At 41.1% G+C, this 20,821-nt stretch overlaps 2 protein-coding genes across 8 annotated transcripts in view; both read left to right on the top strand.

Annotated features, from left to right (window-relative positions):
• The window catches only part of trpm4a (transient receptor potential cation channel, subfamily M, member 4a), a 29,122-nt gene extending 13,005 nt beyond the window's left edge, over positions 1–16,117 (top strand). For 3 of the 7 annotated variants that reach the window (XR_004609835.1, XR_004609833.1, XR_004609836.1), the window contains 21 exons: positions 73–175; positions 869–987; positions 1,421–1,723; positions 1,953–2,054; positions 2,662–2,790; positions 3,028–3,157; positions 3,924–4,069; positions 4,236–4,348; positions 4,845–4,952; positions 5,055–5,086; positions 6,754–6,986; positions 7,282–7,397; positions 7,482–7,614; positions 8,123–8,297; positions 9,105–9,270; positions 9,423–9,604; positions 9,850–9,982; positions 10,365–10,513; positions 10,615–11,058; positions 12,032–12,104; positions 12,589–12,629. Coding sequence is in view for 3 of the 7 variants with exons in the window: in XM_034539233.1 (XP_034395124.1) it covers positions 73–175; positions 869–987; positions 1,421–1,723; positions 1,953–2,054; positions 2,662–2,790; positions 3,028–3,157; positions 3,924–4,069; positions 4,236–4,348; positions 4,845–4,952; positions 5,055–5,086; positions 6,754–6,986; positions 7,282–7,397; positions 7,482–7,614; positions 8,123–8,297; positions 9,105–9,270; positions 9,423–9,604; positions 9,850–9,982; positions 10,365–10,623 (2,682 nt within the window). In the remaining 4 variants the exon portion in view is untranslated. Of the gene's footprint in view, positions 1–72; positions 176–868; positions 988–1,420; positions 1,724–1,952; positions 2,055–2,661; positions 2,791–3,027; positions 3,158–3,923; positions 4,070–4,235; positions 4,349–4,844; positions 4,953–5,054; positions 5,087–6,753; positions 6,987–7,281; positions 7,398–7,481; positions 7,615–8,122; positions 8,298–9,104; positions 9,271–9,422; positions 9,605–9,849; positions 9,983–10,364; positions 11,059–12,031; positions 12,105–12,588; positions 12,684–14,204 lie in introns of those variants that run through there. The other 4 variants (XR_004609834.1, XM_034539235.1, XM_034539236.1 and 1 more) reach the window with 4 other exon arrangements.
• A 634-nt stretch (positions 16,118–16,751) lies between these two features.
• Positions 16,752–20,821, top strand: part of LOC117735300 (secreted acidic protein 1A) — a 12,400-nt gene continuing 8,330 nt past the window's right edge. Inside the window, exon 1 of the mRNA XM_034539832.1 lies at positions 16,752–20,821. This exon is cut by the window's right edge and continues 2,027 nt beyond it. The gene's annotated coding sequence lies outside the window, so the exon portion shown is untranslated.

The following is a 20,821-nucleotide window of genomic DNA, read 5'->3' as shown; positions in this document are numbered from 1 at the left end:
TATTTCAATGTTTGAGAAACATTTTCCAAACACTGATTTGCTCATTTTCTTTCACTTCCTCTGTGTGTCTAGGCTCTGAGTATTTATCAGAACAGAGAGTTCATCACTGTTTTCCACGGGGAACAGGAGGGTTCTGATGATTTTGATATCGTTCTCCTCAAAGCCCTTGTTAGAGGTAAGTAAGTACATATGTTTATTCATATAGCACTGTAAAAGACAAAAAGAGCAGAATGTCACAAAATGCTTGGAGCCTCGTTGATGACACGGGGCGGCCTCTGATGTACACGGCTGTCTGATCTGGAAGACCTTTAGGAGTGATCACAAGTACCTTGAATTACATTCTGAATTTGATGGGGTGCCAATTGAGCGATATTAAGATTACTGTCATGCAACCTTTTTATTTAGATGACCTGGAAAATACGTGTTTCTAAGATGGTTGAAGAGGGATGTACAATAGTCAACAAGGGAGACATGGAAGCATGAATAATCCTTATAAATATTAGAATAGCAGAAAAAAGAAATGATCTGTTATCTTATGTTTTGGCAGCTATGTAAAACAGACAATTTAGCCCCATCTTTTGTCCAATAAAAGTATATAAAATCATTTTTTTTTTAAATTATGTAAAGGGGGCTAGAATATTTCAGGCTCAGTATATATCCTACCATGTCTTTTCATATTCTCAAGGTATTTCCCAGTAGCCTTATCATGACCTTTACCTCCATTGACGCCATTTCTGCCCCTGCCCCCTAAACCCACATATCCTCCCTATGTGTGTGTGTGTGTGTTTGTGTGTGCGTGCGTGTGCGTGTACCTGTGTGTGTGTGTGTGTGTGTGTGTGTGCGTGTACCTATATGTGTGTGTGTTAAGTTAGTAAACGTGTGTCCAGTGAAGCCAGTGAGTACATTGAGGAGCTGAAACTAGCCGTGGCCTGGAACCGAGTGGACATCGCCAAAACTGAGCTCTTTAATGGAGATATCGAGTGGAAGGTCAGAGTCAAACTTAATGACAAATACACTAGCACTGTTTGGAATATCACAAGGTACAAAAATAATGTTCAAAGTCTGAAGCCTAACTCGTATTTGGGGCCAACTCTTCCTTCCTGCTAAATCCCTTTTAAACTAATTAAGTACTTCTCAAGTTATGTAAACTGACTTCGATGTGTAAAATCGATGCTCCTTTATTAGAAATTCAAAGACGTCCAAATGTTGCAACAAAGTTACTAAAGTATCAAAAGCTAAATATAGTGAGTTATGCTATCCTTCTGGTCCACACATGATGATTGTAACACACAACTTAGAGCAGTGTCTCTTTTTCACTCAATGCATTGCAAAATTACAAAACCTCGTGACGAAATTGGTTAGACATGTATTTCTGCATGCTTCAATCACATAATGCTGATGAGGTGATTTATATTTGAAGTATGAGGACCTTGAGGACTCCATGACAGACGCACTGATCAACAACAAGCCCCAGTTTGTGCGTCTCTTCTGCGAGAATGGACTGAATATTCTGCGCTACCTGACTCACCGTCGCTTGGAGAGCTTGTACTGCTCGCTGTCCGATAGCTCGCTGGCCTACATTCTGCTCCAGAAGCGTCTGCATGAGAGGCAGGGCCTGGCTGGATCCTTGCCCAACCTGCATGGGGCTGAGACGGCGCCTCTGAAGAGTCTTCAGAGTGCACTAAGTGGACCCGCTTCAGCCATGGAGCTCAACCTGTATGAGGTGAGGAAGAATAAGTGAACCTGTAGGACGGGCTGAGCATTATGTGCACCTGTTTCCCTTCACTTCATTTCCACCAATCTTCTGATTCTGTCATGGAAACAGACTCTCGTACATTTTTTAAACACAGCAAACTGCAATTGGATTTGTTTTTCGCTCTATATCAAATATAATACATGAAAGCACCCTTGCTCTGTATACAGTAGTAATGAATTGTCTGGTGATGCTGCAGGTATCCCGCCTGCTGTCGGACCTGTTGGGTGATGTCTGTCAGCCTTTCTACTATGGACCTTTGGGCCTGGACCCCAGCACCAGCACCAGGAAGGCTCTCAAGGTCAGTGAGTGGGGAACTCTCTCCTTTTGTTGCTTTTGCAGTTTAAAATATAAAAAATGTGAATTAGTGAGCTTTTCTGTGTGAGGCTAGAGGCTCCAGGATACATACGCTGCTGCTAACAATTCAATTTAATTACATTTATTTTGTACAGCCCAAAATCACAAATGAGAAATTATCCTCAGAGGACTTTACAATCTGTACACATACAACATCCCTGTCCCAGGACCTCACATCGGATCAGAGCAGAAAGACCTTTAAGGGGATAAAAAGGGAAGAAACCTTCAGGAGAGCAACAGAGGAGGATCCCTATATCAGGATGGACAGCTATATATGTCATGTGTACAGAATGAACAGCGTTACAGAGTTGCATTACACCTCTAAATCTATGAACCAAAAAATGTCAGTTCAGTATGATGGTACACCAGGTTTTGACAAGGAAGAACAATTCATGTCATGTTTTTCACTGCATATGAAATCACTGAGAAAATCAGAAAAGCTGCTGACAAAATGTATTTGCCATTTAATAATGGATGGTTGTCAGCAGTATAAGAGACAATATTTCTTGGGTTCTGACTCCCTCACTTGTGTCTTGTCGTGTTTTGTCTAGCAAGTCAATCAGATGTTGCTGGGGGACTGCATGTACCGGGACCAGCGCTGCCTCTCACCCTGGGCCGCCCTCTTCTTCTGGGCCGTCCTGCAGAACCGCCGTGAAATGGCTGTTTACTTCTGGGAGATGGTGATACTCACCTGTAATATTGCACAACCTCACACAAGGCATTTTATCTTGTTTAGGAATTGGCTGTGTTCAAATGACTCTGTACACATGACATTTGAAGGTGCTATGAGAAAGACACACTACTGCAAACATCGCTAAGGTCACAAAGCTGCCATTTTTCAAAGTTGCCATCAAATTTGGTTTCATTTCAACAGGCGTTTATTGGCATTACCGTGTTTTTGTGTGTTTCCTTATCAGGCAGGGGAGTCAGTGCTGAGCGCTCTGGGTGGTTGTAAGATGCTGAGGGAGCTTTCAAAGCTTGAGCGTGAGACTGAGAGCAAGCTAGCCATGAAGGAACTGGCACAGAAGTTTGAGAACCTGGCCAACGGTGAGTCAGGCCACAAGCAGCTTTGTTCTGTGCATGTGTGGACTCAAGACAATGTCATATAAATGCCTTAATCTGCATTTGGGTGGCAGAATGATTGCAAACAGTTTTGGGAAATCCCAAATAATCTGTGTTGATATTGAAATTATGGAGGTACTTACGGTTTTGTCTGTGCTCATGTGCTTCTAATGGTGGTTATCTGTCTGCGTTTTTGTGCTCCTGTGAGTGTGTTTTTTTTTTTTATACCATCAACTTTTTTTATACCATCAACCAAAAATGATCGTGCATGGGTAAATCTGGAGCGTTTACATGATGGCTTGTGGCGCATGTTAATTTATGTGTATTGTTCCCTCTTGAATAAAATAAATCTAAGTTTTGGGATCATCCACAAGATCATTCCTGCAGTATGTTCTCCAAGGTTTCTTGCAAGATGACTGCGTGACGTGATTGATTCATAGCTGTGATATAATAACCATATACCACAGCTGCCTTTGCACTTTCAATATCTCTCCGCGTCTGAGAAAATATAATCAAAAGTTAAAAGTTGAAAACTAGGGCATTTATATGGCTTACGGTTTTGGTTTGAGTCTGGCAGGATATCCGTTGTATCTGTGTCTCCATAATTTCCTGTCATGCCTCTATTGTCTGTAATAAAAGCACTAAATGCCCCCCCCCCACCCAATAAAACCCTGTTACCTAGCAACCTAGAAAAGATTAAGAAGACAACATTATGATATCATTGTGTGTACTGTTTTGTTTGTGTGTTCAGATGTATTTGGTGAGTGTTACCAGAGCAGCGAGAGTCGCTCCTTTACTCTCCTTATAAGGACGTCTCCAGTGTGGGGCGGAGCTACATGCCTTCAGATGGCCACTGCGGCTGATGCCCGCCTGTTCTTCAGTCACGATGGTGTTCAGGTAGAGATGGTGTTCTCCTCCCAACAGTAGAAATGAAAAGATGCCAGGCTCCATGCAGGCTTTGAATATTAAAATGACAGTAAATAAAACATAAATAAAAACAAATGTCATCAGTGAGTGTAATGTTGGTTGATAGTTGTGGTAACAGGGCTGCTCTTTTATGTAGTCCCTGCTGTCTCAGGTCTGGTGGGGTGACATGGAGAGGAGTACTGAGGTCTGGAAACTGGTTCTCACCTTCTTCCTGCCCCCTCTCCTCTACACCGACCTTATCAGCTTCAGGTCAGTGTTTTGTAAATATTGTGCTATGCTGAGCGATTATTGAGTAACTTTGTTTGTGTTGTTATAGAATTCCATTCAACACATTCTCACTGCCAACTAGTCCAACACAGCAGCTTGACCAATAGCTCTGAGCTTCAAACTATAGCTCTCAAGGTACCCCTCAAATAATAATTTAAATTTATGAGATTTGAAATTAGCACTCTTAGTGCTAATTGCTTCTTTTTGTATTCTTTTTTTAATTTATACTTACTGTCTATCAAAAGAAGTATTTTCTTTGGAGAAATACATATATATATATATATATATATATATATATATATATATATATATATATGCGTAGCTCCTATGGGCATGATTTCAGACACATTGTTGGATAGTGTTGAATCTGTTCCATGTTGACTCGGATGACTCGAGAGCTGAGAGTAACACATACAATACAGCATTATTACTACAAAAAAGAAAACATGGTAGGTTGTGGTGTGCGTTCATGTTACAGAGCACAAGAAGAGGAAGATAAGTCTGTGGAGGTCCACCACGGCAGAGACACTGACAGTCTGGATGGAAATGATAACACCGTCTTTTGCCTTGCTGACATTATACAAAAGTAAATACAAATATATAACATAACATGAATCTGATAGTGTTGTATGACGGGTTTCCTTCCCAGTTGTAACAAAAGTCCTTTATTCTTTGTTGGATGTCACAGTGAGGAAGAAGCTCGAAAAGAAAACCTGAAAGGTGGGTTTGGATCACTGTTCTGCTTTTGGTACTTTGGTCTACCCTCCCTTGTATGCCCACATGTGTTTGTTTGATAACTGTGTGTACTACACACTATATGGTTTAAAAAATATGATGTTCTTAAAGAATGTAAGTAATAGTAATATACTACATCTGAACCTTTTTTCAACTTTCAGTCATGTGAGATCCATATGTATGTTATCATGCTCTTATTGAACAGCGGAGTGCAAGTTATGCTGCTCTCTTCTGCTCTAACTAAAGTTCTTCCAGCTCTTTTTCTTGGCTATAATACGTAGAATATAGTATATATTCTGCTGCTCCAGTGAGACAACTGTTTAGCATTCTACCAATCTGTGGTATGGGGTGCCATTGCTTCCGTCCCTTAAATAAAGTGAAGCTGTATTCTCGCAAAGAAACCAAACAGGCTCCCTGTAGCAATTGGGCTCCACCAAGTTTGTGCCATGTTATCCATGTTATTGTAATTTCCATGGATATCATTTCACAGTTGAGGGATAAGTGTCTGATTTGGTGACCTCAGGATTGATTCCCTGCTTTTTGCAGATCTAGACTTCAGTAGATCACAAGGCTCACTGTGCACAGGGATTTGTTGTGCAAGTGCCAATTGAAGGATTGTAAGTATTCCAGGGTGTTGTTCATGAGTAAGGGTAAAATGAACTGTGATTAACGAAGGTTATGATATTGTAACTCTAGTTCTATAAGCACAGGCAGAGCCCTCTACTGAACTCCAGATGCTGGAGGATGAAGTGGAGGGCCATGTTCGGACAGGACTAGGCGCTCAAAAGACTTCATCACCACAGAGGTCAGGGTTTTTTGGGGACGGGGATTATGGTGGAGGCCTTGAAGCAGGATGGAACGTGGCATGTCTCAGGAAGGTGCCAGCTAGGCCGAGTTTGCTGTGTTAAAGTACAAAAAGCATTGCTAAGTATTATCATTAAAACAGTGGTCATTACCCCAAAGGAGGCTGATAAGTAATTTCTGGTGGTCACTCAATGATTGTGGAGAAATAAATAAAACAACATATTAATAATAGAATAACATGTTATACTGGGCAATGGTTTTAAAATGTGATTGCCTGTACAAGTGATATCATTTTCAATTAAAAAGGTTGATGTCAGAGCTGAATATTTAGATGATTTCAACAATGTGGCTGTCAAATTTACCTTCGCCAGTGTACATGGATAAAGAGCTTCTACAAATGGAAGAGACAAAGAGGGGCAACAGACAGAGTATTGTAGTTATCCTACAATACTGGACTAATTTAATAAACTGTATTCCCGTCAGTCCCTTAATCAGTCACACTCCTCTTTACCCTGAAGAAGACCATTTTGAAAAGCTGGTAAATTATTAAATATCTTTTGCATTGTGGCTATGAGTGTGCAACTTTTTTTCTTTCTTTACACTTGTGTTTTCACCGTAGTCGGCACATCTCCAACACTTGTGTGTGTTCCCCCTCCCTCTCACCCTGAAACCCATTTGTCACTTATACACAAAGACATGGGAAAATGGGGTCCATGTTTAAAAAAATAAATACACTTAATCTTTTCGCTAGCCACTGAGTGTATTTGGTAATATATTTTTGTATGACGGTTTGTTTGACATATTTGAATCATTCTTGTTTTCATTTTTTGTACTACTCTTCACTTCAGACTCTTTGCCATCCAACTCCAAGAGACCATTCATTGTGTCACGGTGGAGACAGTTCTGGTTTAGCCCTGTTACCTCATTCCTTGGCAACGTGCTGATGTACTTCCTGTTCCTCTACCTGTTTGCCTATGTTCTGTTGGTGGACTTCAAGCCCCCGTACCCTGACGGCCCGTCCACTCTGGAATTTGTGCTTTACTTTTGGGTTTTCACCTTAGTGTGTGAAGAGATTCGGCAGGTTGGTTGTTAAGACACACGCATGCGCACATACAGTATATTGCAACATAGTTCCACTGTTTACAATAGTTAATTACGGCTCTGCAGTGTTTTGGTTTCTGATAAGCCTTCAAACTTATGCATCTGTTCCTCAAACTGGTTTGTATTTCATGTTCTCTCCAAAACCTGAGGAAAAGGACCCCGTCAGTTTGAATGCTAACCTAAAATACACATTTCTCTCACTGACACGTACTGTACACTGCACAGATCCATATCCATCTGCATACTATTGTGACTCCTCTCTATCTGGTTGACAGACCTTCTTTTTGGGCAGCTCCTTTGTACTCCAGATGATGAGGACTTACATCCAGGATGTGTGGAACAAGTGTGATCTCACAGCCATTATTCTCTTCACTTTGGCTCTGTGCTGCAGGTAAATGGTAAATGGACTGGTTGTATCGGTTCATAATAAAGGTGATTATATTAAGGGCCGTAAATGCACTGTTTTGTTTTCCAGAATGTTCCCCATGTCATATGATTTTGGACGAGCTGTCATGGCCATAGATTTTATGGTCTTCACACTACGTCTGATCCATATCTTTGCAGTCCACAAACAGCTTGGACCCAAGATAATCATCCTTGGCAAGATGGTGAGTGCACACAACATTTGCAAAACAACCTATGCGCAACACACAAATTAATGAAAATTACATGTGAAACAGTATGAGACATACAACAGGTTGGGGTTCCTTGAAGATACTTTGACAAAAATATAGGCCTCATTTTCACTAGTTGGTCTTTGTTCAAGTATTCTTACTTGGCACACTGGTGTATTGTTCACGTAGAGCACTCCAAAAACATGCCTGTTATGGATACCTTCTACACCTTACTTATTCTACATCCACATTCCTCATACAGACACCAGTGTCCTCTTTAAGTAGCAAACAAAGGAATTACGAAAATAGACAGTTTAACTGAGTCAATGGTGCAATTGCATGTTGTTCTTTTAATGCTCACCCCCCATTTGTTGTTAATGATGGTTGATGGTAATGCATATAATGTACTAGAAACAGTTGATGTATTGAGATATCAAAATCCTATTCATGAAATGATGATGTGTAACATCATTCACTTCTGGTCTCTCTTTGCTTCCCGCAGATGAAGGATGTTTTCTTCTTCCTTTTCTTTCTGGCTGTGTGGCTCTTGGCTTATGGAGTGGCTAATCAGGCACTCCTCTACTCGTATGATCCCCGCCCTAATTGGATATTCCGCAGAGTGTTCTACAGACCATACCTGCACATCTTTGGACAAATACCCATAAATGAAATGGATGGTGAGCGATTCAGTCTCAATATACCAGTCCATAACTCTATCAAGCACAAGGATCTTTGTTCCCTCAATGTCAGGGGAGTCTGCACGTTCTCCCTGTGTCAGCGTGGGTTCCCTCCGGGTTCTCAAGCATCCTCCCTCAGTTCAAAGACATGCAGCTCAGGCTAATTGGAGACTCTAAATCGGCCATAGGTGTGAATGTGAGCATGAATGGTTGTCTGTCTATGTGTCAGCTCTGTGATAGTCCTTTCAAAGGTATACTGCCTTTGTCCAATGTCAGCTGGGATTGGCTCCAGCCTCCCCGCTACTCAGGATAAGCGGTTGTAGATAATGGACGGATGGATAAAATAAAGTTTAAGTTAAATTATATGAAAGAAATGTGAAATGTAAAAAATAACCCAATCTTTAGAACATAATTGAATTAAATTCATCTCAGTTTTGTAAAATTAATAATACACATGTTTTCTTGAACGATTAGCATGACATTTTAAGAAAAAATGGCAGAGCTGTCCTTTAGATGTTCCTTTTCATTATGTTTAGCACATTTTCGGCATAAAATAAAATGGTGCATAATATGGTGCATAAAACGGTATGAACAACATATTTGCCTTTGTTCACTTACACAACATACTTTTTACGAGTTTACATTTTTCTCACTCAGACGCCAGATTATTAATGGTAAATATAAAGCAATACAAACATTTTTTCTGCATTTCTTAGTTAAAATAGATGTTACTTTTTTAAGGTGCATATAAAGAGGCTGCATACATTTTCATGTTGTTATGGATCTCTTTATTGTTTTTCCATCTAGCTGATAAATTGGTGGAAGTAACCTGTACAAACAACGCCACACTTATTGAAGCAGGAGAAGAGCCTTGTCTGAGCACCTACGCCAACTGGCTGGTTGTCATCCTTCTGGTCATCTACCTGCTGTTTACCAACATAGTATTGGTCAACCTACTCATTGCTATGTTCAGGTACCCTTGCATTTCGAATGATTTTCTTCAGTTCCAATGTTTACTGATTAACAGATTCCAAACATAATAGGCTTTTATGTTGTATAGTATGGAGTAGGAAATTGTTTTCTCTCTGTTTATTGCATAATGAGATTTCAATTTACTGTCTACAGCTACACCTTCTCAAAAGTACAGGAGCACAGTGACATCTATTGGAAGTTTCAGCGTTACAACCTGATTAAGGAGTACCACTCAAGACCGTGCCTGGCACCACCCTTTATCATCATATCACACCTCCACCTTTTCATCAAGAGATGCTTCCACCAGATCCCCTCAGTCAAAAGCCAACACTTTGGTGAGAAGTATAGCTTAAAGACAGGAGATATGAGGACAAGCATTTAGCAGGGAGCAGTAAAGAAAAACAAGGAAACATGTACCATTATGCATGAATTAGCTCTTGCACTAGTACTAGGTAGGTGATGGAGTTTACCCATTCAGTCTAGATGTGTTTGGTTAATTTGAAGAGCAACTACAGCTGGGTCTTGGGGTGCCAGGACAGTTGGTCCAAAGTCAGGCTTTTACAGTCTTCTGTGTCCTCAGTTCTGGAGTTGCGGGGCAAGAAGGCTAGCTGTCTCAACACATGGGAGGCTATCCAGAAAGAAAACTTCCTCTCAGCTCGGAATAAGCGGCAGAGGGAAAGTGACACAGTACTAATTAAAAGTACATCTGTCAAGTAAGTTGCATCTGATAATGTTGCGAATTTATGAAATGTTAAACAATATGAATGTGTAAGAGCTCTTTTGATTCTCAAGGTTAGAACTGACAATTTAATTAAATTCAGTTTATTTTGTATAGCCCAGAATCACAAATTACAAATTATCCTCAGAGGGCTTTACAATCTGTACACATAGGACATACCTGTCCCAGGACCTCACATCGGATCAGGAAAAACTCCCCAAAATTACATTTAACTGACAAATAAAATGTGTAATATAGAACTTAGCCAATACAGCAGCATATAATTATTTAACATATTCATACTGGATTTTATGTAAACCAATATCTAAATAGAGAATCCATCTATCCAACCATTAACATCCACTTATCCGGGGCAGGGTTGAAGGTATTCAAGACGTCCAGCAACACTTTCAAGCTCTTCCTGGGGAAACGCGAGGCCACAGGACATTGAAGAGGCTTGTGACCCAAGACAGCCCAACAATGTCCAGAGCATTCAGCACCTTAGGGCGAATCTCATCCACCCTTGGTGATTTGCTGCCGTTGAGCTTTTTCACTACTTCAACAACCTCTGCCAGGAGTATGAATGAGTTATACCCCAAGTCTTCAAACTCTGCATCCTCCACAGAGACGTGTTAGTCGGTTTCAGGAGTTCCTCAAAGTCCTTGTTCTCCTGCCCTGCTGAAAACAAACACAGCCTGACCCAAGCCCTGCTTTCCCTTTCTGAGTCGTCTCACGGTTTGCCATAACTTTCATAAGGTAAACTGAAAGTTCTTCTCATTGGTCCCCCATAACTCCTCCCACACCTGGTGTTTTTGCTTCAGGGCCTCTGGCCAGCCGGTACCTGGCTGCTGTTTCTGGAGACCCTGGGCCAATCACACCCGAAAGGACTGCTCCTTCAGCTTGACGGCCTTCTATACAACTGGTATCCACCAGTGGGTTCTCAGGTTGCTGCCACGACTGGCACCGATGGCCGTCTGACCACAGCTCCAAACAGCTGCTTCAACAATGGAGACTCTGAACATGGCTCACTTGGATTGCATGTACATGGATGCACCAGAAATGTTGCCAGAGGTGGGTGTTTAAGACCTCGTGGATAGGGGCTTCAGCCAGACATTCCCAGTTCCCTTTTACCTAACGGTTGGGTTTACCACTCACCACCATGTGGTAATCAGTTGACAGCTCTGCTCCTCTCTTCACCATGTCCAAGACATACGGTCGCAGATCTGATGGTATGACCACAAAGTCGATCCTAGAACTTTAGCTTTTGTTCTGGTACCAAGTACACTTATGCTCGAACATGGTGTTTGTTATGTTCATGACTATCACAGAAGTCCAACAACAAAGACCAGGCAGGTCATTCCTTTCCATCAACCCACCTCCAGGTTTCTCTATTATTACCCACATGAGCATTGTCGTCCCCAGTCAACGCCCTTTCGAGAATGCCATTCAGAGACTCCAAGAAAGCCTGAGTCCCGAAAGTCAGAGACTTACCCTCAGTGACTCGCAGTCGCATAGAAACAACCCTCTTTAACACCCCATAGACCTGATTTTATTTTCAGAAATCAATGAATTTACAATAGAGAATAGATCACTCCCTAGTTATACATTCTTTTTGTTTTTGTTTTTTGTTTAATTCTGTCTCTTTTTTTGTTATACACCTCTTGTTCTATATGTGTATAACTAAAATGAGCATCCTCTACAAATCTGCACATGCAATGTCAATTGTCTGAAAGACATCTGTGTAATTGATGCCTACTATCTATCAAGGAAAATGTCCATACATCCTTCCATTATAAAATGCCCTGGGTTAGGGTTGTGTACAATTGTTGTGTTGTTTGTTATTATGTGTTCTTATTAAATGTTACAAACACTGGCCAAAAATAGAAACATACCTTTCATTAAGTTTTACATATACACATTTCTCTTTTACTTATTGAAGTTTCTGAAGTCCTTGTGTGATCATTCCATAGTTTTGAACTCATCTGAACTCAGACATTCCAGCTGAGGTTTCATTGGGATTATTTGTGTGTATTTGTTTCCGCAGGGTGGACAGTGTGCTAAAGCAGATGGTAGAGATCCGTGACCACGACAGAAGATTGCGGCTGCTGGAGACAGAGGTCAGCAATATCTCATTGCACATGAAGGATCTAGTGAGCCTGATCTATACAAGTCACAATCAGTTTTTGCAGGCTAGAACCATACACCATTTCCCTTTGAACATTTTGAGTTGTTTTAGCAATGAATTATTAATACAAAGTCTATACGAAGTATCACATTTAGAGATATCTCTTACAAGGAAACATCTATCCCAGCAGGAAGCTTTTTTAGCTCAGTGACTGTACCTCCAAGTCAGTACCGTTAAACTTGGACAGAATATATATATTTTTTAATCTATAAATTAAATGTTGCTGATTGAACCTGCCCACCTAAAAAAATACAGTAGGTGTGCTTTGTTTAATTTTGTACAATATCTGCATGTATGGGTAAATTGATATGAGTATATATATCTGTGTGTCGAGTGTGTGCACAGTGTGTCTGGTTTCCATGCAGCTGTCGGCTCTGTCTACTCAGCACTCATCCATCTTTGTATCTCTCTCCCAGCTGGAGTACTGCTGCAGCGCCCTCTCCTGGATGACAGACGCTCTGTCTCAGAGTGATCTGATAAAAGCTGGTAACCTCCCTTCTGCTCCTCAGAGGTAAAACCATTTCACTATTTTTGACCACTTGAGAATAGATTAAATAGTGGTCAAAATACCACCTTAAGACACTAAGACCTTGAGGGACACCATAGATGCTTTGATATAAAACTGATTGATATTTCACTTTTTTAGCTCTCTAGTGAGGTACTATGGTAATATAACCTCTCTAGTGGGGTAATATGGTACTATAAGCTCTTTAGTGGGGTAATGTGGCACTATAAGCTCTCTAGTGGAGTAATAAGGTACTATGAGCTCTCTAGTGGGGTAATATGGCACTATAAGCTCTAGTGGAGTATTATGGTACTATAAGCTCTCTAGTGGGGTAATGTGGCACTATAACCTATTTAAGCTCTCTAGTAATATGGTACTATAAGCTCTCTAGTGGAGTAATATGTTACTATAACCTATTTAAGCTCTCTAGTGGGGTAATATGGTACTATAAGCTCTCTAGTGGAGTAATATGGTCCTATAAGCTCTCTAGTGGGGTAATATAGTACTATAAGCTTTCTAGTGGGGTAATGTGGCACTATAACCTATTTAAGCTCTCTGGTAATATGGTATAGCTCTATAGTAGAGTAATATGGTACTATAACCTATTTAAGCTCTCTAGTGGAGTAATATGGTACTATAACCTATAAGCTCTCTAGTGGGGTAATATAGTACTATAAGCTCTCTAGTGGGGTAATATTGTACTATGAGCTCCTTAAGATATGATGGTGCATCACCAATCAATGCTTTGTAGGTGAGGAGAAGAATTTTAAATGTGATTCTTGATTTTACAGGGAGCCAGTGCAGAGCAGCTAATACAGGAGTAATGTGATCACTTTTCTTAGTTTGTGTTAGTACACCAGCTGCAGCATTCTGGATCATCTATAGGGACTTAAGAGACTTATTAGAGCAGCCTGATAATAAGGAGTTTAGTTTCAGTAATCTAGTCTACAAGTAACAAACGCGTGAACCAGTTTTTATGCATCTTTTTGAGACAAGATGTGCCTGATTTTTTAAATGTTACAATGTCCTTGAGATTTGCTTCACGTGGGAGTTAAAGGACAAGTCCCGATCAAAGATAACGTTGAGATTCTTTACAGTGGTGTTGGATGCCAGGGCAAAAACTATATCTCAATAGTGTTTACGGACCCCAGTTTATACAAACATATTCAAATACACTATTTTCGATTAGCACAGCGCCCCACCCCCCCCCCCCCCCCCCCCCCCCTTCCCCCTTCAAAAGGCACGGGAAGATTAAGCCAAATGTTGCCACATTAATAGTTGCCTTCCTGACGAGCTAGGACATGGCACCAATGGATGCCTTATGTTGTTGAAGCCCTTAAGAATTTATGAAGTGTAAGTATTGTATGTTGTGAGATAGACCATAAGGTGTAGTAGACACATACTAATCTGTGGTGCTGTGTCTGTATCATCTGGAACAGCTTGTATTGTTTTTGTGTTCTTGAGAATCAATATTTTGTCTTGTTTTTTTCCATTTTGGATTGATAGTATTTTTTTCTTTGGCTGTAGATCTGACTCGACTGTCTCCAAGCTGACCCCCTGAACTCCAGGACCACACACACACACACACACACACACACACACACAGACACAGACACACAGACACACACGCACACACGCACACACATTATACTATGCTATTCTGCTAATCATGTAATGTCTTTTACTTTGTTGAATCAGATATACTGTATGTTGTTTGTGAGATGCATTTTAATTTGGACAAATAATATGCTAATAATTTGTTTTCACAATAGGGCTGGCATACATTGCTGTCGGCTACAATCCGTCCAGAGTTGCCAAACTCTGACATTTCAAATCGGCATTTTTTTTATTCCCAGATGTTACCGGTTTGCCTTCATAATATGTCTGCTAAGTGGATTAAGGAAGAAAAATATCACTATTTATGAGATAAAAGGCTTTTATATGATTGAAACTTTTTTATATTAACAATATATCAAATTGCTCAAATGTGAACAAGGTCACAAAATAAGAACTCTGTAGTTTCCTTCAGCTCGTCACATGTTTTAGCCTCTTTTAGCTCATTCTTTTTGTTTTCCGGTCCACAGCTGTTTCTATTTGTTTGGTCAATCCCAGTAAGCCAAAGTTCAATCTATATTCAAAATAAAGAAACAAGCAGTGAAAAAACAAACCAATAAAATCAACCAGGGCAGTACGAATGTCTGTTTCAAATATTTCCTGTTGATGTATATTAGCTAGTTAGTAACAACAGCACAAATCTAAACTAATCTAAAGACCATGAGTAATTATGGGATATTAGACAAGTAAAATGCCAACAAAAGGTGACAATTAATTGATAGAATGTAATAGACTATTAGTAACAGATAGTAAGCTTATTCCAAGTCTTTATACCAAATGGCTATATGATTGAGCTCACAGACTATAGATGAATATATAAAGCTATAAATATATAAACAGTCAATGTGTTGTGTGTTATACTGTATGGTAAGCATCTGGAAATAAAACCCATGTAGGCATGGCATGGAGAGAGGATGGCTCAGTAAAAGGTGATGGAGGTGTGAGGTTCCTCCAGCACCACTTCATCATCTCTGAAACAACAGACTGTTGTCCAATCTGTCAGTTTGTTTCTTGACCAAAAAATTAACGAATTTCAAACCAGTTTGTCTCTAAATGTATGGTGTAACCCAGTTCAAAGCATTATATCTGGGTCCAAGAGGGGACTGTATCAAGTTCAGACAAAGACAAAATAAAAAGGCCAACAAGGTTGTAATCCAATGTCAATTTGCCTTTTTCTACTCTTGAAGTATCGTGGTTCTAAATACATTTTATTACCATTTTATCCAGAGGTTTTAAAAAGGACCCAGGTACAGCTATAGGCAAAGACTGAAATAAATACAGTAATCATGGCATTTTGATACAGCTGATTCTTCCTAGTTATGTTAAATGTACTTAAAACTTTGGGATTCTTCCATTTCGAAAATGGTAGCGTTCAATTTATAGAGATTCTTTAAGTATTTGTCCAGTGTTACTCTTAAAAACTCGAACCCCTGCGTACACCAGAAGGGAGAAATGCATTTTAATATTATATCCTGAAAATGAGCTATACCGATCCAGTAATGTGAGAAGTCTGTTAAGAGAAACATCTGGGTGTGTAAGGACCAAATGGTTATCGTCTGCAAATACACATACTTTGTGTTAACTGACCTATTTGGATCTGATCTCATTGCCTCTGCCAGAGGTTCTATGGGTTGAACAAAGAGAATAATTCAAAGAGCAACCTTGCCTGCTAAAGAGAGGAAACACGGGTGATTTAATACCATTGCAACTGATCTTGGCTTGGGGCATACAGGTTTTTGCAATTGCTAACATACTAAAATGAATCCCATCGGATCAGGAACAACTCCCAAGAAATAGAAAAAACCCTTTCAGAGTAAAAAAATTGATGTTCATATGAGGAGGATCTGGCCAAAGGTGATTTATTGTACAGTATAATAGCAGTGGTCAGGAATGTTCTCCTCTATCTGGAATGTTCTCCTGTATCAGGAATGTTTTCCTGTTTCTGTCCTTGTGAAGAGGAGCTGAAGCAGTCTGTTGGATAACGTGCTCCGCTGTCCCTGCAGTAGGTGGTGGAAAGGGTGGTCCGGGTTATCCAATATGGACAATCGTTTCTTCAGTGTCCTCCTCTCCACCACCTGTTCCGGATAGTCCTGTTTGCAGCCAATGATGGAGTTGGCCTTCTTCACCAGTTTAGTGAGTCTGTGTCTCCGGCTCCAATGCTGCTCCCCCAGCAGACTACGGAGTAGTCCAGAGCACTGGTCCAACAGACTGGTAGAACATCTCCAACATCTTGCTGCACACATTGAAGGATCCGAGTTTCCTCAAGAAAAAAAGTCAACTCCTCCCCTTCTTGTACACAGAAGCAGGTGATTTTCTACCGGGCCGCTCCACAAAGTCATCCACTACTGCCCTTCACTCCTCCTCCTGTCCATCCTTAATACACCCGACCACTGCAGAGTCATCAGAGAACTTCTGCAGATGGCATGACCCCGAGTTGTACTGGAAGTCAGTTCCCTGTGGGGCTCCAACATCACTGACCACCGTCCCAGACAGCACACAGCCCAGTCGGACAAACTGTGGTCTGCCTGTGAGGTAGTCAGTGATCAAGGAGACGGTGGACATATAAAGTGAATACCAAATAATAAAGTGAACATAAAAAAATATATACATTGAGACAACATACAGTATATTAAGAAAAACTATCATTCCATATTTATCAGAACTTGGACATAGAGAGTCTTAAAGGAGACTCTTAAAGGAGAGGAAGGAGAGAGTTCAGCTTCCTAACAGCCTGCTGGACGAAGCTGTTTGAAAGTCTGGTGGTGCGACCACGGGGGCTCCGGTATCTTCTCCAAGAGGACAGGAGGCTGAAGAGACTGTGAGGGGTGGCTGGAGTCGCTCACCATCATGGTCACTCTGCGGGTGAGGCGGGTGTCATATATGTCCTGCAGGGAGGGCAGTGAGGCACCGATGATCCTTCCAGCTGTGTTCACTATGCAGGGCTTTCCTATTGTAGTCAGTGCAGCTTCTGCCCCACACAGTGATGTAGTTTGTCAGGAGGCTCTCAATGGTGCCTCGGTAAAAAGGGCACATGATGGGTTCTTGCTTTCTTAAGTTTTTGGAGGAAGTAAAGGCGCCTCTGGGCTTTCTTTACCAGTGATGTTGTGTTGGCTGTCCACGAGAGGTCCTCACTGATGTCCACCCCCAGGAATTTGGTGCTGCTCACTCTCTCTACATCAGCACCATTGATGGTCAGTGGTGGGTGTTTAGTGGGGCCTCTCCAGAAGTCGACAACAATCTTCTTGGTTTTCCTGTTATTCAGAAGGAGGTTGTTGTCTCCGTACCACGTGGTCAGAAGGCTGACTTCCTTCTTATAGTGGGTCTCATCATCCTTGCTGATGAGACCGACCAGAGTTGTGTCATCTGCAAATTTCTCCTTGTGATTGGTGCTATAGGTTGTTGAGAAGTTGTGAGTCAGCAGGGTGAAGAGCAGTGGACTGAGCACACTGCCCTGAGGGGCCCCTGTGCTCAGTGTGATGCTGATCGAGGTGTTGTTGCCCACATGTACTGCTTGGCCTCTCACTGAGGAAGTCCAGCAGCCAGTTACACAGCGAGGTTCTGAGCCCCAGCTGGTCAAGTTTACAGATGAGTTGTTGTGGGACTATGTTGTTGAATGCTGAACTAAAGTCTATGAACAGCATTCTCACATATGAGTATTGTGTGTCCAGGTGGGTAAGGGCTGGGTGGAGAGCAGAGCAGTTTGCATCCTCCGTGGACCATTTGGCACGGTATGCAAACTGGAAAGGGTCCGGGGTGGGCGGAAGAATGGATTTGATGTGTGACATGACTAGCCTTTCAAAGGTAGTATATGCTTCAATGTATATTGATAAACTATAAGAGTCAAGTCAGCAAGAAAATTATAGTGTATACCCTACAAGTGTGATGACACAAAGTTGGAATTACTTGTTACATTTTCAGTCAGCACTACATATGAGCTTTAAATGAATCTCTGCGCTCCCTTATGCAAAGACACACACACACACACACCAGTCCCTTTAGGTAACTGTATCGTGGAAAGTGATTTCCTACTTTAGACAGCCCTTAAGCCCTTACATGGAAAGAGCTTCGGTTGGATCAGATCCACAGAGGCAAATGAGTCCTGCTGGTGTATGTCAGATCTGGTTGATGAATGGGCAAAAGCAGTGCACTTGCTGGCATCTCTTCACCTCACAACACCCTGTCTAACAACATAAATAACACCTATCATTTTTCTTTTTACCCAGACGTGTAAAGGGTTAAAAGAGGTGCTGTGTTAAGGTCTTTACTCAGATGTCAACATCTGCCCCAAGCTAAAGCAGACAGGCTAGCTGTCAGATAGGCATGTGCTATTATTCCAAACTGAGTGTCTTTAAGACTGCATGGGGGGGAGGAATTATACAGTAGAGCTCATTAGCTAAATGGGTCAAGTGGGTCAATGCAGGCAGTCAGTGGTCCAAAGTGAGAGAGTAGAAATGTCTTAGGCATGTCTGAGCTCATCTCCACTTTCAGCCACTTTGCAGTCTTCATCTTGATCTCATTTGGTCCTTTGCTCTTTTCAACTCAGCTGTTTCTCACTGGCACTAGTCTATCACCATTATAAACTTCATTGGGAACTTGTTCTCAAAGATTATGCTATCTAGAGCTTTAAATAGTTACTAATAATGCTGTTGATGTGAGTTCAAATACAAGGCAGAGTCTCCCTGTTTTATTTGATTGAGGGACTAGATTCTAGCGTAAATAACTAACAGCTCACAACTCTTCATTTTATCACAGTCCTGTGTCCACCGGAATTTATAATCTGGGCTGTGACATGTTCCAGTACTTGTAATTGACTTATCTATTTATTCAACCAGGACTGCTTTTTACAATTACATTTGGGAAACCTTTACCAAAACTTGACAGGAACTGACCCAGCTTGATTTAAAAACATTTGTGTACAAAATGGAGTTACTGGAGTGAGAATACTTGCAATCACAGCAATCACAGCATTATGCAAAAAAGTACAAAAAGTGGACGTTTGGTTTAGGAGGTGATTTTAGAGGTTCCTGCCATTGACCTCTTCTTCGTGTATGTGTAGGTGAGAATTAACCGGGGGTTGGGATACTGTGCTGGTCCCACACAAACAGAGCCAGAGAGGCTCACATTACACTGACTCTGGCAGTGCGTGGTTTAAAATAGAGTGGTTGTCAACTCCTCCTTGCACAAATCCATTTATTTTGGGGGAAGCACATAGGGGGAGGGACTGGCAAAAAGATGGGCTAGAGATCAGTGTCTAGCTTTGGCCAATACCCTTGGTCGTGCATATACTCTGGCTGCATCAGCATGGTGGAGATACTAGAGGTATTGGACAGAATTTGTAAAAACATGTTTTAACAATGGTCCAGTGGCTCAGAATAATGATTATGAAGCCCAAAGTCTGATGCCTCACTAGTGCCACCTACTTGCTGCAATGTTCATAGCAATTCACAATAGGATTATGTTGGAGAGAATGCAGATCAAAGTGATGGTTTAGCTATGCCTAAAGCTAAGTGTTTGTCCTTAGGGCAGTGAACAGTGCAATGGATTAAAGGATTCCGGGTGGAGGGGAAATCATGCAAATTGCATGTGAATGTGCTTTTTAGATCATGGGATATCTCAGGTCAGTGTCTCTCGGAATAAGATCCCTTTGAATTATTGTGAATGTTCAATACTGGCATTGAACGTCAATGCAGGAAGTAGAGTAACCTGACCTAAAGTAGATAGTAATGGAGTCTGTCCTCTGTAAAAAAAAGTCATTTTTCAGTTGTCGAACAATATAAATATAAAGACTAGAGAGAGGACGAGGCCCATCTGTATTGTCTGACAATTTGTGTAACTGGTTTGTGAAACTGACAATCTGACATTGACATTCACTTCACACGGGGACTGGCCAGGTGTATGAAGGTGGACACACAACTTCTTGTGCTACTTCTGCACTTTCTATATGTTCAAGTGAGTGCAACGTTGTGCATGTCTTCACGGAGAGACTTTTATTGAGAGACATGTTATCCCCATTTGATCCATTGATATGTGTTGCCCCTCTCTCAGACAGCAGGCCGTTCACCCTGTCCATTTGGAGCAGCTATAAATACTTTTGTCTTTAGGCGTGGTTGGATGACACTTTGTATGAAGTAGTTTGTTTCAAGCACCAGCATTAAGGTCAGTCTAGTGGATGGTTGAGGAGCAGTCTATCTTAACTTCCAGAGTTAACATGCCATCACAGATGAGCAATCAATGTTAGCCTTTTGTAACCTTAACTTTAATGATGATCTTTCCCTGCTGTTTTAGCTGTCTGACCTAAACACATCTTAACCAGAGTGTATTGACCATAGTCATGGTCTCCCTCAAACTGTAAGAGTTCTGTATTGTTTCTGGATGGATATTTTGAAATTGAGAAAAAGAAAATTATAATCTCATGTTTTGCAGAATGTTATAAAACCATGCTGGATATCTTGCGTGTTAAGTTATAATTTTCACTTGAAATGGACCATGACCATGCTTTCCATTGTGGAAGCATGGCTTGCTTTCAAAAT

The sequence above is a fragment of the Cyclopterus lumpus genome, chromosome 8 (assembly GCF_009769545.1).
Source record: "Cyclopterus lumpus isolate fCycLum1 chromosome 8, fCycLum1.pri, whole genome shotgun sequence".
NCBI classification, from domain to species: domain Eukaryota; kingdom Metazoa; phylum Chordata; class Actinopteri; order Perciformes; family Cyclopteridae; genus Cyclopterus; species Cyclopterus lumpus.
This window is presented reverse-complemented; position numbering and strand designations above follow the sequence as displayed.